This window comes from Cetorhinus maximus, chromosome 6, assembly GCF_964194155.1.
Source record: "Cetorhinus maximus chromosome 6, sCetMax3.hap1.1, whole genome shotgun sequence".
In the NCBI taxonomy this organism is placed as follows: domain Eukaryota; kingdom Metazoa; phylum Chordata; class Chondrichthyes; order Lamniformes; family Cetorhinidae; genus Cetorhinus; species Cetorhinus maximus.
Window position 1 is genome coordinate 29,641,723 of NC_135884.1, and position 17,990 is coordinate 29,659,712.

At 38.4% G+C, this 17,990-nt stretch overlaps 1 protein-coding gene across 2 annotated transcripts in view; it reads right to left on the bottom strand.

Moving 5' to 3' along the window:
* dcp1a (decapping mRNA 1A) overlaps nt 1-17,990 on the bottom strand; it is a 75,799-nt gene that overhangs the window by 24,540 nt on the left and 33,269 nt on the right. For both annotated transcript variants that reach the window (XR_013576822.1, XM_078543501.1), the window contains exons 4-6: nt 4,799-4,865; nt 2,037-2,175; nt 316-441 (exon numbers count right to left, since the gene is read on the bottom strand). Coding sequence is in view for 1 of the 2 variants with exons in the window: in XM_078543501.1 (XP_078399627.1) it covers nt 316-441; nt 2,037-2,175; nt 4,799-4,865 (332 nt within the window). In the remaining variant the exon portion in view is untranslated. The remainder of the gene's footprint in view (nt 1-315; nt 442-2,036; nt 2,176-4,798; nt 4,866-17,990) is intronic.

The following is a 17,990-nucleotide window of genomic DNA, read 5'->3' on the forward strand; positions in this document are numbered from 1 at the left end:
CCTCCATCTTGACAAGCCTTCAAAATCTCTGCACTCCTCCAATTTTGGTCTCTTGTGCATCCTTCATTTTCACTGCTCTGCCATTGGTGGACGTGCATTCAGCTGCCTAGGTCCGAAGCTCTGGAATTTTCTCCCGAGATCTCTCCACCTCTCTAAAACCCCTCTCTTTTGAGATGCCCCAATATCTTCTTTTGTGGCTCAGTGTCAAATTTTGTCTGGTAACATTCCTATGAAGTGTCTCAGGGTATTTTATTATATCAACTCGTTATATAAATGCAGGTTGCTGTTGTTAAAATCATCAATGAATAAAACTACCTTGTTGTGGTGCTGTGCTGGAGAAGAGGTATGTTCATCTATTGATGACTTTTTCACAGCTAGGCCTACAGTGCTGTGTATGCCTGGAGAACTTGATAAAATACTTGAATCACCAAATTGACACGTCTAAAAGAAAAAAATATATTTTAAAATAGTCAAACATTATATTCGATATTGATTCAATTGTTAACATTTCAGCTGTGCTGATATCAATTAAACGACAGGAGAACTAACAGTCCAAGTTCTGACTACAAAATGTAATTATATTGATTAACTGAAAGCCTCAATAGTCAGCAACCGTGGACATACCCTCAACTTTAAGTTCCTATTCTACTTTCATAGCACATCACCACCACTAGATGGCAACTAAACTCCTTTATTTCAAAAAGAAAAATATGTTCATTGTTAGTTCAATTAGTACATAAAATTTAATTTAGTATTGTTTCAAACTAAATGTGATTATTTTCAGCATTTATATACCTTGAAATAGTAGAAGTATTCTACTATAATCTAACATCATAAGAATAGAAAACCAGGGAACAATCAAACCAAGCAGATTACACAGCTCAATAATCTGATTTGATCTTAAAAAGGAAAAGTCTGGGGAGGGGAGGAATGGGGAAATACTTTTTACACAAAAAGTGTGAGCTTATGTTAAAAGAATAAAACAAATGCTCTTAACCACTAATTCCTTTGATTTTCAAAAAAATGATCAATTTTATCTCTGTGTCATTCCATTCCAGTGACACAACAGGGCTATCCAAGGTTTTGTACTCATGGGTCAAATAGATGTAGAAGGAGCCTTGTAGGGAAAACAAAATTTCTATCAATTTTTAGACATTTCAGAATGTTGATATATGAATACACAGCGTTCTGATATGGAAGAAGTACTAAAATTCAAATAGAACAGGCGGAATGGTCTCTCCTTCTGTGTTGCATCATTCTATGATTCTATGGCACACAATTATTCTGATCCATTTTGTGATCCAACACCCACAACTACTGTTCTTCTCACATCCATAACTGGATATATTCGCCTTTTACATCCATCCTTACATCATATCTGAAAACAGATTCTAGCTTCTCCATACGAGTGCAAACAGATTTGAAGCTGGATAAAATCTTTCATCAAGAAATCATTTGCAAATAAATTTTAATTTGTTTACAATTTACAAGAGTACTCTAATGTTATTTTCCACTGCCTTCCCATTGGGTTTATGTTTTAGGAAAGGATTTTTCAAATATATGTGAATTAGCCATTATGGCCAAGATTATTTCAATATGCGAAGAATTACTTAAGTGTTTAATCCCTATTTGTTTAACTTTCACAATAAAAATACTCAGCTCTTTTTCAATTAATATAAGTTTAGAAGTTTTCTTTTTACGCAGAATACTCTGTCAGCATCTGGATACACAAATACTGTGAACGTTCATCTTCCAGAAAGCTGAAGATTATAAATCAACTTCTAGCCTTTACTGTTGTGAATCGAATATAATAAAAACGCAGCCTTTGGAAGAGGAATGAATGAATCTTTATAGCAAAAGGCAGAATATAAACAAATTCTTATTACAGTTGAGTGGTGTGACAATCACATACTGTGATTTTTCAAACAGTACAGTGAGAGATCTTCAAGAGTTTATCTTGCAGCTTCAGAGAATAGAAATGCAGCATTCATCATTCAGTGTTTATGATTGTTATTCCAAACAGTTTAAATCCTTACTTGGTCATATTCTTCTTTGGCTTTGCTAAGCATGTCTAGGATGTCAATAGGATTTTCTTCATCGCACCCATTAGGCTTGTTTGGAGTGATTCTCCCCGGAGATTCTTGCTGGGCTCTCTGTGCTTCCATTTGTACCACCCTATGGAGGCAGCAGCACAAATATTACACCAAGTAATTACCTAGGCAGCAAAAAAATGTTATCTCTTCAGATCAGATGGTCTAAATTTGAACCCTGGTCAATGTTTAAACTAGTTTCTCTTAGCTCGGAGAAGCACACTTAAATTGACAAGGCAGCAGGGAGAAAGAGCTGATGAGTTAGAGGCATTGTTACTGATGATTGCTACCCAGTCACTTCTGCTACAAGGTGCACTTGCGGACATTTGGGGAGAATAGGATCAAACAATTACTCCCTTTTTTTTAAAATCAGCCACAGATGAAACCTTCCACAATCCATTTAGCACGTCAAGTGTCAACACGTTCTCCTTCATTAAAATGTTTACAAAAAATAATTTGTTTGGTAGTACAGAATTTTATTATTTCATCAAACTGTTCTTTTTGGCATCTACTTTAGTTAGTTCAAAATCCTGTGGCTCAAGATCTCTGCTGTGTTAGTCTGGCACACAGTTGCTGTCATTGTTACAAACTCCATTGGCTCCGTGTGCAGCAAACTGCTTTCAAGATCCTCATCTCTAAATCCTCTGTGGCCTTACCCCTTACTTTTTGGGAAAGGTTCTCTATTTTTATTTTGACTGCAAATTAGCTTCACATTCCCTCCACTCCATCACTACAGGTCAAGTTTGCAGCAATTCTACCTGCTCTCATATTTACTGATGGGGGAAATGGAGAAGTCCCACATGGGGCAATTTGGAACCAGAGTGCAGTGTTTCAATATTAGGGTGGAGGTGAAGAGGGTTGTTAGTCTTTGGAATTCTCTTCCCCAGCAAGCAGTAGGGGCAGGGTCATTGAATATTTTTAAAGCTAAGTTAGACAGATTTTTGACTAACAAGGGAGCCAAGGATTATGGGGGTAGGTAGGAAAGTGAAATAAAGGCCACAATCAGCTCAGCATAATCTTATTGAATGGTGGAGTAGGCTCGTGGGGCCAAATGGTCTATTCCTGCTCCTATTTCTTATGTTTTTCAAGAGCCTCTCCTTGACCTTATCCTGGTCTACAGCTGTCAAAATTCTCACCAGCCACTACTCCCCCTAAATTCTTGTGAAGTGCCCTGAGACTTCTACATGAGTAGTGTTATAAAAATGGAACAGCCCGTTGTATATTTTAATGCTGCTCACTACTGATGTTCGTACATGAAGATTGGCTCTTGGGCAAAGAATAGGGGGCATGCAGGCTCAATTAAATCATATCCCAGCAGATACAGAACCTATAAATGAGCATAGATTTGTTTTGAAGTTTTAACATTTTTTTCAGAGTTTGCTGCTTATATAACAGAATATTTATTTGTGGATGACTGGTGCAATAGCTTTGCATGAGTAAAATTCAAACTTCTAGAATGCATTCATTGTAATTGTATATAGCGACAGAATGTAGTGTTTTGAGTCGAGATAAAAATTTACATCACTTACTTCAAAATTGCACAATTATATTTTGGTTAGATCCACCAAGCTAGGAATGCCTGATAGTCCACAACTGTCTGCTTTACATCAATGTCAGAACATTGATTAACAAGCTTCTCATCACCATGATTCCAGAGATAGAAAACATTTTATGAACTTCTGCAGTCTCAAGTAGTAAGAAACATTGATATCAGTTATCGTAACAAGTAAAGGTTTGTTACAACAGACCAGAGTACACAATTTTTTTTAAAAGAAAAGGTACTGAATATTCAAATCTTGTTCAAACATTTCTTATTTAGCAACTTATTTTCTCTAATTAACTCTATTAATTCTCTCCTGAATCTGGGATGCTTCAATGTTTTTCAATTCAACAAATTAAACAATACTGGGGAGTGGTAGTGGTAGGGTGGGTTTGAACAGTTGTATTCCCATTAATTCAGCATCTAAAACTAAGTGTGATGCACTGGAACCTTTAATGCTTAAAATAAATTGAGAAGATTTTCACATCTACATTAAATTGAATACAAAAAATGTAATTTCACTGTGGACTGTTCAGAAAAAGAAGCCAAAGACAGATCACTGACCTTCCTAATTGATATAACTTAAATGAACGCGGCAACAGCTGTCACCAAAGCAGGTGCACTAACACTAGTCCCGCATCAATAAATATGTCATGCTATCATAGAAAAAAATAAAATCTGAGGATATATTAAAACTTACTTTAAAATCAATCTTAACTAACATCTACATGAAAAAAATGTTTTTGTTTCATATTTCTTCAGCTGGTTTACATACTATAGATAGGAAGAAATCAGTGCACAATCAGCAAGATCATCCAACTGTTTTGGAAGGGAGTGCATCATACTGGCGACTAAATGTTATTAAGGTTTCATAAGAGCAGGAAAACTTAAAAAACAAGCATAATAATTTACAGACTGAGAAGAGGTGGGACAAACTGAATAGGGGAGATTTTGTTTAATAGATTAAAACACAGTAATTTAACAAACCAGTTTAAAATTTGCACTTTCTTGAACTAGTTCAAGGTTTGTGAAACTAGCAGTAATGCCCAGACAGTGAAATATAAATGCGACCACAACTTGAAATTTTGAAACGGAATCTTAAAATTGAAAGCAGTGACTATATCTTATAAATAAGCTGATTTAACAGCATGCAAATTTCTGTTCTTACTTTGACATCAGTTGCGCAATTCGTTGACAGTCATTCTTGTCATAAAACCAGATGCTGTAAATGGACACTAACAAAAAAAGATTAAAAACAAAATAATTTTATTCACCTCTCAACCTGCGTTTTTCATAAAACTTTAATGTCTATCACTGATGACAATTCTATAATATTCAGCCATTAGTCATTTAATTGTTATTTTCTTGTTTACTAGACAAGTAGCATTGTGGGCAGCAGTTTGCTTTACCAACATACAACGCTACAACTGATGGGATATGGGTTTGCATCAGGTGCTTATTGCAATCCATCAATTGTAGGTGTTTCACCCAGAAAAGATTAGTTTCTCCAGCTGCTCTTGAATACTTAGTAATTATAGCAAGAACACCAGTGACAAAGGTCTAACAGCAAGCCATCTGTTCACCTACTTTCTTGAATAGTGTTGTATGGAGGAAGAAAAATAACTAAAAAAGGAAATTAGAAGAGATCACAAGACCATCAAAAGAGGAAAACAAAAACTCAATTTAAACTCTCCAATTCACAGCAATTTATGGACATGAACTCATTCATCTAGATGTTTTTTAAAATTGAATTCTTAAATTAGCTGATCCAGGAGGGTAAAGCAAATATTAGAACAGTTAGCACTTAATGGTAAACAACTATTCCTTTTCCATCAAACTCCTTCAGTATATAATCTTAATGGCCCAACAAGCTTTTTATCTGAGCTACATAGTTGCTAAAAAAGCAGACATATAAAAGATATGTAATCATAAATGACAGCTTAATGGGCAATGTGGCAAAATCTGAACTGATTACTTTAAGAGAGCCACCAGCTATATTGGTCTGTTATCATATCTGATGTTTCACATTTTGTTTCTGGCAACCAGTCCTGAAGGGTTACCATTAGCTCTACTCGTACCATTGAAGAGCACATACAAATGTGAAATTAGATTAGTGTTCATTAGCACAAACTTTCATTCAGCAGTTGTTTATTTGTTCCTTTTGCAAGCTTTCTGGAAGTAGCAAAACTTGATCATTTCAATTAAAATATTTTCACGGGCTTCAGCTAAAATTAAGACTACAACAAAGTTAATTTTAGAATGTACCTAATTAAATCCTGAACGCCTCATTTATAGAAACCAATTATAGATTAGTTGAGTCATTAAAAGCAATGTTATTAAAAGTAGTTATTTATAAAGTCACTTTCACTTTGCTTTAGATCTTTTGTCTGTACAAGATCTTAAACCACACAAAATGGTTCTAACCATCAAGCCATGAAAAGAAAGCAAAACTGGCACGTATACGATGAGCCAAATGGCATCTTTCTGCACTGTGTATCTTCTAGCTACATTTTCCATAAGGTTCAAAAAAATGTTAGATTATATAAATAAAACGGTTCATTACTGTCTGCAGGGACAAAACACAAATCTGTAATAGTGTATGTAATTTAATAAGTGGAAGTTTAAACATATAATTTTAAATCATTTTCATCAGCAGAGCACAATTATAGAGCCATGTGCTATTGTTATCACTGATCAATCATTAGCATGACTTCCACTGTTTTGCATTATTTTAAAAATATTAAATTTCATACAGTATTAATTGGTTAAGTGGAAGTTTAAACATAATTTCAAATCATTTTCATCAGCAGAGCACAATTGTACAGCCATGTGCTATTGTTAGCAGACTGATCAATCATTAGCTTGACTTCTACTGTTTTGCATTATTTTGAAAATAATCCATTAATAAAAAATGCTCTAACAACTGGGTTATAATAACGCAAACAAGTGAAGGAAAATTGACACTCAAAAGGAAATTAAATCCATGCATGCTTCCAATGTTTTAATTTTGAGGAGAAAAAAGATAAAGTACATTCTGAATTCAGCAGGTTCAAAGAAGAGGGCATGCATTTTAAAAAGTACAATTTCTCTTGAGCGGACACTGTGGAATGCTCCAGCAATGGCATGCAAACCCATATCCAGAACTCTTCAAACAGTAAGCTCCTATTCTCAACTGAGACTAGGTAGTCACCTTGGGTCATTGTACAAAGCTCTTAAAATTGAATGATGTTGATACCGGCAGGTTTATACTCCATACTATCAGATTAATGCATATGAAATGGAAGCAAGACGTTACTCAGTAGAATAGAGTAGAAAGGGAGGAGAAGAGGAGGGCAGGGACAAGCATTCCCTTTCAAATTTTGCCTCTCTCGACTTCAGATTATTTCTCACAGAGGAGTCTTTTATTTTCTGTTCTCATGCTATCCTAGTTTTCCCATTCTCCCTCTATTAATAGTAGATTCAGTACCGCTCGGACAATAAAGAATATAATCCGGAGACAGAACTATGAAAAACCATTGCTACACTGACAGGAGTATCTAACAATTAACAACAGAATAATAAAATATTGTATTGGGAATGGAAACGGTGGTGTTGGACTAAATGCAAGTGAATCTGGTGCCAAAGGCTCAAATAAAAATTATTCTATTAGTATTCTTACTTATCAGCTTATTCCATACATTTTGAAAACTTAGAAATTTAGCATTGCAGGAATAAAACAATAATTTGATTTGTAAATAAACTTGTACGTGCTAAGTATTTTTAGCCAAGCGGTCTTACCTGTACACTAGTACATATTTAGCTTCATTTCTCAAAATGTAAACATTTGATCAGGCACTGATATACACAAACACACATCATCTAGTTCATGTTTCAGCTTATTACTATAGTTCCTCCTTCATTCATAACTCTGAAGCTACTAAACTAAAAGATTGTAAAATAATGCAATTGTACTTTTATAATAATCCACACGGTTAGGTAACTACCTATTAGATAAACTTAAGGCCTTGGTTGGGAAAATCAAATCCAGAATGCAAGGTCCACAGAAAGACATTCTTCAAAACAACTTAAAATTCTATTATCCAGAAGTTAGTTTGTTTCCAGTTAATCTTGCTTGGGTAGTCATATCCAATTTTAGCTAGTAAAGTGTAAGGTGATCTAATATTGCAATGCACTCAACACCATTAAAATAAATGAGTCAACATACAATTTGTCACATTTCCCTCAGCCACAAACTCTTCCCCCAGGGTGGCCCAGAAACAATGTCAGGGTAAACTCTACTATTAGAAGTTCCAAATGCCTCACATATCTGTTGTCACTGATAAACTCAGCTGCCACTGTGTTTCTCAAAATCAGGCACCACATCCCTCCACCTAATTTTAATTTTTTTTAAAGAACTTTGCTCTCCAGCAACAGGAGGCTGGATTAAAGCAATTGTGAACAGTCTGCGCTATCTGTAAATGCACTTGGATGAAGATATTACTACAACAGGCCGACATTTGCAGTGGGCTGCTGATTTCAAGTAGCTTGCGTTTTCAGGACATAAGTAGCAGTTACTGCCCTGAACACGCCAAGATATTTGCATTTGTTATCAGTAGCTAGGTGGACACAGAGTTCCATGTAAACGATCCACAATTCTTCAGTGATTTGACTGAAACATGGTGTTTACTCATCATAAGATTCATCTCTGATCCAACAAATTTTGGATATTGTACTCATCATCAACTAATATGAATATCGAAAATCTTACAAAGAAGCTACTTTTTAAAAAATGGGGTTCTCATCATGAGCTCTGTGCCAAATATAAAGGGAATGTTATAAGTGAAACCGACCTCGAACCGTATTTTTTTAAGACTAGAGCAGGTAAGTGTTCACTTGGTTTCTGTTTAAAAGAGTATTTATGTATTTTTTATATCATGAATAAGTAGTACCAAAGGGAAATTAATATGCTGAACTACTTTCTCAGTGATACAGTATTTATGATCTACTATACATTTTATTGAGTATCTTATAAAACGTTTTTGAAGATGCTATAAACAAGTTTACTGGAATTAGCTTCAGGAAACTTGTTATCTCAAGATTTAAATTTATCATTTAAGACTTTATAAAATTTATTAAATTCTTTGATCCTAATTTTTAAATTTGAAATACAAAGCAAGGAATTTACAAACTATAGCTGTTCAAAGTGTTTTTGCTTATGTTCATCTTTAAATGTGATGTTGCAACAGCTTACAGACATTGCAAATAATTTTTAAATTTCTAAACATATGCAGAAGAAAGCAACAAAAAGATTAATGTTGTATATCATTCATTGATTTAGATAAGAATTCTTCCGGAATGTACCAGTTGTTAAGTTATTGAACAAAGTTGGGCAAAGAAGCTTAAAGATGCAGCAAGGCTTACTTCTGTCTATGTCCCAATAAAAAGAGAGTAGGATTACATACTTTGAATCAAGATTAATAATGTCAATGATCTTTATTTTGCTACAGGAATCATGTGGCAAAGCTGATAAAAATGTTATTGCTAGTAACATTCAAGGAGAGAACTTTTCCGAATAGGTTTATGCATATTTAGGACAACATAAAATGGGTTTTCAAAAACAACCATTTGTCATGATTGTTTCCTTAGTCAGTGATAGGTATAAACACTTATTAATAGCACATCTTTACCATATCTGGTGAAGCAACTCAAATTAGTGCTCTAACCTCATTCCACCCAATTTAACCAAGATTAATTAATTAAACGAACTATCTTAAAGTATAAAGAATTCCAAAGTCATCACATCTTCCAAATCCTAATGCTGGACATAGAAACAGCCAAAGTCTTGTCTCAAAAAGTTATCAAAGCTTGGTCTTCAATATTATAAATCACAATGAAGTTATTTCCTAATTAAAAAAAAGGAAAACACTGTTCTTATCTGTATATCACCTGTGTAAACAATTATTTTTCTAACACCTGTGCAAATAGGACATTTAAGATTTGAAACACTTCAATACTATAAATAACCATCACCACATTGCAACTGGTTCAGATTTAACTTTAACTCTTCCCTGCTGTGCATTTTTTTTTAAACCAGAATTATGAAACTTTGGCTACAAAAAGTGGCCAGATAAAAGAAATGGGGGTAGATTTCAATAAAATGATGACTTACAATTGGAAAATTAATCTTGTTTTTAAACATTAATATCCTTCCTTTTATAATTGGGACATTATTGCACTTCAGAGCAGGAAAACAGCCATAGCATTCTTTGGCACCTCCAATATAAACTGTACCTTCTTTACCTCTTTGCAGGTTCACAAATGAAAGTTTCTTATTCAGGTTTCTTATTTAAACCTGGGATAATCAGACTAGGGACTTTCACTGTGGGAAAGACGCTTCTCGAACAAGTTATCTTCATTTTGTATACGTTACAGTCAGTTAGAGCACACATTTCGGATAAACAATAATCCAAATTGAAAGAAATAAAAAAACCTGCATTTATATGGTGCCTTTCATGATTACAGGACATCCCAAAGCCAATGAAGCGCTCCTGAACAGTATTCACTGTTGTAACGTAGGAAACACAGCAGCGAATTTGTGCACAGCAAGGTCACACAAACAGCAGAGAAGTAAATGATCAGATAATCTATTTCCTAGGTGGTGGGTGGGAACGGTGTTGACCAGGACAACGCTCTTCTTCAAATAATGCTTTGGAATCTTTTACATTCATGTGAGAAGAGCGTCTTGGTTTAACATTTCACCTAAAAGGTGGCATCTGCAACAGTGCATCACTCTGAGAACTGCACTGAAATAACACGTGTTCCAGTCTCTGCAGCGTGTTTGAATCCACAAATTTTTGACTTAGAGGCAAGAGTACTACCACTGAGCCAAAGGATTGTGCCTTTGTTACAATCCAGTTAGAGAGCAGTAACTTTTTATTTAAAGTAGACAAAGTTTGAAATCCCAGTAACCCATTAGGAGAATAAAGCCACAAGATTCCACAGTTTTAAACGAACAAAATACATTTTATTATACAAAGCCAGAAAGGTTAAAAAAAAATTACAACATCTATCTCATAGTCTAACATTCAGAATTAACATGAGGCAAATATGAATTAACAGGCAAACTGTGGTCCTATGCTGCATATTAGATGGCAGATGTGACCGAGACAGATCCCCACAGATTTTTCAGCAATCCACCGAGACATCAGTGACCACTGAGAGTCACACAACCTTGTTAAAACTGTCTCCCTCACGAGGGATTTCAACTCCTCACTTTCAAAGATCTAGCCTCTGAATTCCCTCTCAATCCGCTGTGTCTTGGGCTGCCACAATGACTGCTCACCTCCCAATGGTTCAATCCTTTCTGAGACTGTGTTCCACAGGATTTACAAAGCTGTACTCCTGCCTCCAATTTATCAGCACAATTCTAGCTCTTTCGCAGACCGCTAGCTTCACTAAGCTGCCACTGCCCTAGGCTGCTCCAAACTCCAGTCTCCTGGCTGCACCAAAGTACTTCTCTGAGCCCTAACTGTCTGGAGACTGCTAACATCTCCCAGGGCTTCTCTGTGAGATGCAAACCACATGAGGTCCAAAGTGCAACCAACGCCCTCTACCAGCAAACACACAGATAAATTGAAACCTGGGAACCTTCTTAAGCTCTACCCATCTCTATGCTGACGTAACCTTTGAGGGTTCACTGAATGCTTTTAAACTAATTTAGTTCTAACTCCTAAAACATCTCTCTGGACTGCACTTTGCAAGCAGTCTAGACATCACATCTGTAGCTCTCCACCTAAGTAAGCCCACCTGCTGTTTTAAGATCTTGGCTTTCTAGTTATTAACCCCTTTAGTCAACATGGCCCTAACCGTTTAAGTGCAACAGACTCCAAGCTGCTTTAGTTGCATTTATCCCATTTTCTATGGTTTAACTTTAATCTTCCCAGAACTATAAAATTACCTCTAAAATATTAACATGACCGATGAACTAGACATTAGTCACACTCTTCCAATAGCTTGCTATGGGAAGAAAATCACAAGAGGAGAAACAAAAATTACACCGTCAGGAGTACAGCAACAAAAAAAAACTTATTTTACAAAACAACTCTTGGTTCACTGATAGGAAGTATTCTGTGATTTTTATAAAGTTCCAATCATGAAAAAATGTCCTCATTTGCTAACAATGAAACATATTTTTAAAAGTTCCCTTACTTTCAGGCCCCACATTTCAGTTCCATTTGAACAATTAGACCAGAACATGTACTTAAGATTTGTTAGTGCCACAAGAAGCATTTGTGTAGACTGGATTGAAATGAACTACAACATAGATATTTAAACGCTTTATGTTGGCATTCTACAAATTTTCAAACCAAAGAGCACCTTGAAATAGCAAACGGGTTTCGTTATATTGGGTAAATTACCCTCAAAAGAAATAATTACCTGGAATAAGTTTATAAGAAAATCACTAAAATGCAATGTCTTTATCATGTTGGTTGCTGTGCCTCTGACCAAATATTTATTGCAATGCTAATTCAGAGGAAACTAAGTACTCGGATCAGACAAAGAATTTGAATTTATAAAAGAATTGTATTCATAATGATAAGCTGGAAATTAAAACAGAAGTGAGTTGAGAATCTAAAATTGGTAATTGAGAACATCTGGACAACTTTGAGTTTGATCTTGGCATGATTACTGTTTAACGGTTTGAGACTATATCCGGTATGCAAGTAACCTACTTGTTTTACTCAAATAAAAGCACACTTTTTTTTATTGAATAGAAAGACCACAATGTGTTGGGCAATCGTTATATAATAGAGGCTGTGATGGATACTATAAAATTCATGGATGAAATCAGATTATCATTTTACCACTGGCCTGCATATATTTGCCTTCAATTAATCAATTATAGTAGGTCCTCCCTTAAAGTTCAGATTGCATTGCTGAAAATCATAACTTTAAGTGAAGTGACTTTAAATGAATCATGGATTCCCACAGGAATCAATGTTAAAGCTGGAATTAGGTTCCTTCCGCCATTTTTCGCCTGGAAAAAAACAATGTACTGGTTGAAATACTGTACCATACGTGTGTGGCACTGTGCATTCCTAGCTGAAATAACTTGAAAATAAAATACAGCACTAAATATAAAAATACAATATACAAATGAAATTATTTTAAAAATTTACAGTACTCACCCAAGTGCAGAGTACTTTTAGATTGACCAGGCTCCACCTAATGGCAGAAGTTGGTTGGTGCAGTTAGCAGCACAAGTCCTGGCTACCTACACTGACCAACTTCAGCCACTAGATAGAGCCCAGAACTTGGTGCGAGTTCAGGAGGGAAACCAGAAGCAGGAGTTGGGAGCCACTGAAGAATAAACCCTGAGGACTCAGGTAAGAACAGAGAGCTGGGAGGCGAGGGGTGGAGTCAGCAAGGGGTAGGGGGGTGTGGGGTGAGTCGTCCAGTCCTGGATTTAGTGGAGGGGGGAGAAGTCAGCAAGGCAGGAAGGCAAGGATTGGGGGCGGGGGGTTCATTTGGCAAGACCATGGAGCTGACAAGTGCGGAAGCTGGGGTGTGGGGAGAGTCGGCAAGGCCAGCCTCGGCGAGGGGGGGCAGCAGGATCAAGAGGGACTAAGGGCGAGGGTGGAAGTACTGCAGGAGAAATCGTGAGAGCAGTCAGGCCACAGAAGAGAAAGTCTGTGGCAAATTACATTAAAGTGAAACTGGTAATGTTAAATGGACCTGCTGTCAATATATTAAGGACATTAAAGCAAAACAACATTAAATGAGTTGACGTTAAGCAAAGATTTACTTAATGGTGTTATTGAACAATGAGATCAGAGCATAGCCAGAAGTAGCATGTTTTTTCAGAATGGGGAAACCTGTAGAAAGTGCAGAAATAATTGGTCCCAGAACAGAGATTACAATATTAAGGGGAATGAATGGGTTGGGACTTTTTTCATACACATGTGTGGACATGCGCAGTTTCAGCCTGTTCCTGCCCCACTGAATGGATTTCTTCCTATTTCAACTCTTTTTCTCTCCCCTTGCCCAGTCTCATCCCAACTATATTCATGACTCTTTCAACACCCCCTGTCAATTTAACAATTTCCTGGCCCAAACTGTCTCCTTTCCACCATGAACGTTCAATCCCTCTGCACCTAAAGAAATTAGCATAGGAAGGGGGGAGGTTCCAAATGGCCTGGCAGGCTTAAAAGTAGATAAATCTCCAGGCCCGGCTGAAACGTATCCCAGGCTGTTGAGTAAGGCAAGGGAGGAGATAGCAGGGGTGTTGGCAATAATTTTCAATACCTCTCTGGCCACAGGAGGACATCCAATGTGGTACTGTTATTCAAGAAGGGAGGAAGGGATAAACCAGGGAACTACAGATCAGTCAGTCTAACCTCAATGGTGGGGAAACTATTGGAAGCAATTCTGAGGGACAGAATTAATCTACACTTGGAGAATCAGGGATTAATCAAGGGCAACCAGCATGGATTTTTAAGGGGAAGTCATGTCTGACCAATTTGATTGAATTTTCCGAAGAGGTGACCAGGTGTGTCGATGAGGGCAATGCATTTGACGTAGTCTACTTGGACTTCAGCAAGGCTTTTGATAAGGTCCCGCATGGGAGACTGATAACGAAGGTAAGAGCCCATGTGATCCAAGGCAATTTGGCAAATTGGATCCAGAATTGGCTGAGCGGCAGGAAGCAGAGGGTGATGGTCGAGGGGTGTTTTTGTGACTGGATGCCTGTGTCCAGTGGGGTTCCACAGGGATCGGACGAAAATTGGTGGGGTGGTAAATAGTGAGGAGGATAGCCTTAGATTACAGGAGGATATAGACGGGCTGATCAGTGGCAAATGGAATTTAATCCGGATTAAGTGTGAGGTGATGCACTTGGGCAGGACAAACAAGGCACGGGAATACACAATGAATGGTAGGACCCTGGGAAGTACCGAGGATCAGAGGGACCGTGGTGTGCATGTCCACCGGTCCCTGAAGGTAGCGAGACAGGTAGATAAGGTGGTTAAGGCGGCATATGGGATACTTGCCTTTGTTAGTCGAGGCATAGAATATAAAAGCAGGGAGATTATGCTGGAACTGTATAAAAGGCCACAGCTAGAGTATTGCATGCAGTTCTGGAATCCGCATTATAGGAAGGATGTGATTGCACTAGAGAGAGTGCAGAGGAGATTTACCAGGACGTTGCCTGGACGGGAGAGTTTTAGTTATGAGGAGAGATTGGATAGACTGGGTTATTTTCCCTGGAGCAGAGGAGATTGAGGGGGCACATGATTGAGGTGTATAAAATTATGAGGGGCATAGATAGGGTAGAGAGGAAGGAACTTTTCCCCTTGGTTGGGGGGAATCAATAACCAGGGGGCATATATTTAAGGTAAGGGGCAGGAGGTTTAGAGGGAATGTGAGGAAAAATATTTTCACCCAGAGGGTGGTGGGAATCTGGAACTCACTGCCTGAAAGGGTGGTAGAGGCAGAAACCCTCATAATATTTAAGAAGTGTTTGGATGTGCACTTGCGATGCCATGGCATACAAGTCTATGGGCCTAGTGATGGAAAATGAGATTAGAATAGTTAGGTACTTCTTTGACCAGCACAGACTCGATGGGACGAAGGGCATTTTTCTATGCTATAGACCTCGATGACCTCCATCCCCCACCAGGTCAGTATGAGAGCTCTCTGCTTTTTCCTTAAATGGAGGTACAACCAATCTCCATCTACCGCCATCTTCCTCCTCCTCCTCCCCTCCCTGGCTGAACTTGTTCAGCGTGAGAACAACTTTTTCTTCAACTTCACTCACTTCCTCTAACTACAAGGTGCTGTTTTTTATTCATTCATGGGATGCGGGCATCACTGGCTAGGCCAGCATTTATTGCCCATCCCTAATTGCCCTTGAGAAGGTGGTGAGCTGCCTTCTTGGAACGCTGCAGTCCATGTGGTGTAGGTACACCCACAGTACTGTTAGAAAGGCGGTTCCAGAATTTTGACCTAGCGACAGTGAAGGAACGATGATATATTTCCAAGTCAGGATGGTGAGTGGCTTGGAGGGGAATGTCCATGTGGTGGTGTCCCCGTGTGTCTGCTGCCCTTGTCCTTCTAGATGGTAGCGATCATGGGTTCGGAAGGTGCTGTCTAAGGAGCCTTGGTGAGTTCCTGCAGTGCATCTTGTAGATGGTGAACGCTGCTGCCACTGTGTGTCAGTGGTGGAAGCAGTAGATGTTGAAGGTATTGGATGGTGCGCCAATCAAGCGGGCTGCTTTATCTTGGATGGTGTCAAGCTTAGAGTGTACTGGAGCTGCACTCATCCAGGAAAATGGAGAGTATTCCAATGCGCTCCTGACTTGTGCCTTGTAAGTGGTAGGCAGGCTTTGGGGAATCAGGAGGTGAGTTGCTTGCCACAGGATTCCTAGCCTCTGACCTGCTCTTGTAGCCACAATATTCATATGGTTGGTCCAGTTCATTTTCTGGTCAGTGGTAATCCCCAGGATGTTGATAATGGGGGAACTCAGCAATGGTAATGCCATTGAATGTCAAGGGACGATGGCTAGATTCTCTCTTGTTGGAGACGGTCATTGGAGATGCACATGTGTGGCACGAATGTTACTTGCCATTTGTCAGTCCAAGCCTGGAAAAGGTCCCGGTCTTGCTGCATTTGGACATGGACTGCTTCAGTATCTGAGGAGTCACAAATTGTGCAATCATCAGCGAATATTCCCACTTCAGACCTTATGATAGAAGGAAGGTAATTGATGAAGCAGCTGAAGATGGTTGGGCCAAGGACACTACCTTGAGGAACTCCTTCAGCGATGTCCCGGGACTGAGATGATTGACCTCCAACAATCACAACCATCTTCCTTTATGCAACCAGTGGAGAGTTTTCCCCCTGATTCCTATTGATTCCAGTTTTGCTAGGACTCCTTGATGCTACACTCAGTCAAATGCTGCCTTGATGTCAAGGGCAGTCACTATCACCTCATCTCTGGAGTTCAGCTCCAGTTTGAACCAAGTAATGAAGTCAGGAGCTGAGTGATCCTGGCAGAACCCAAACTAAGTGTCAGGGAGGAGGTTATTGCTCAGCAAGTACCGCTTGATAACACTGTTAATGACTCCTTCCATTTTACTGATGATCGAGTGTAGTTTGATGGGGAGGTAACTGGCCGTGTTGGATTTGTCTTGCTTTGTGTGACATACCTGGGCAATTTTCAACATTGATGGGTAGATGCCAGCGTTGTAGCTGTGCTGGAACAGATTTGTTTGGGGCACAGCTAGTTCTGGAGCAGAAGTCTTCAGTACTATTGCTAGAATGCTGTCAGGGCCCATTGGCTTTGCAGTAACAAGTGCCTTCAGCCATTTCTTGATATCATGTGGCGTGAATCGAATTGGCTGAGGATTGGCAGCTGTGATGCTAGGGACCTCCAAAGGAGGCCGAGATGGATCATCCACTTGGCACTTATGGCTGAAGATTGTTGCAAATGGTTCAGCCTTATGTGCTGGGCTTCCGCACCATTGAGGATTGGGATATTTGTGGAGCCTCCTCTTCCATTGCAATGGGTACCTGCATGGGTCCTAGTTATGCCAAGTCTTTATAAAGAATTATACCTCATTTGGAGTAGTATGTTCAATTCTGGGAACCACATTTAAGGAAGGATGTCAAGGCCTTAGAGAGTTGAAGAGGATATTTACCAGAAAGGTATCAAAGATGAGGTACTTCAGTTATGTGGAAAGATGTGAGAAGCTGGGATTTTTCTCCTTAGAGTAGAAAAGTTTAAGAGCAGATTAAATAGCGATGCTCAAAATTATGAAGTTTCAAATGAGTAAGGATGAACTGTTTCCATTGGCAGAAAGGTCAGCAATCAGAGGATGCAGATTTGAAATAACTGACAAAAATATCTGGGGGGGGAGGGGTGGAGACAGGAGTCGTCGAGGGGAGCAGATAAGGAGTTTCTTTTGTTAAAAATGCAGCAAGTTGTTACGGTTTGGTTGCTGTACTGAAAAGGTGGTGGAAGCAGATTCAACAGTAACTTTTGAAAAAGAATTGGAAGACTTGAAAAGGAGGGTTTTGCAGGACCATGGGGAAAGATCAAGGGAGTGTGACCACTTGGATAGCTCTTTCAAAGAGCTGGCACAAATATAATGGTGCAAATGGCTTCCTTCCATGATGCATGTTCTATGAAGGATACCTGGAGAGAAATATTAAGTGAAGAACAGAAACATTAAGGAGAAATACACAACCTTAGGGAATTAAACGAGATTTGAAAAAAAGATAACTGAAATTACTGGTCAATGTGCAGATTTGCTGGGTGCCTAGGATAAAGAATGTTTTTGAAATTTGTGTTGAACTTCATTAAAATATTATTTCAAGATTA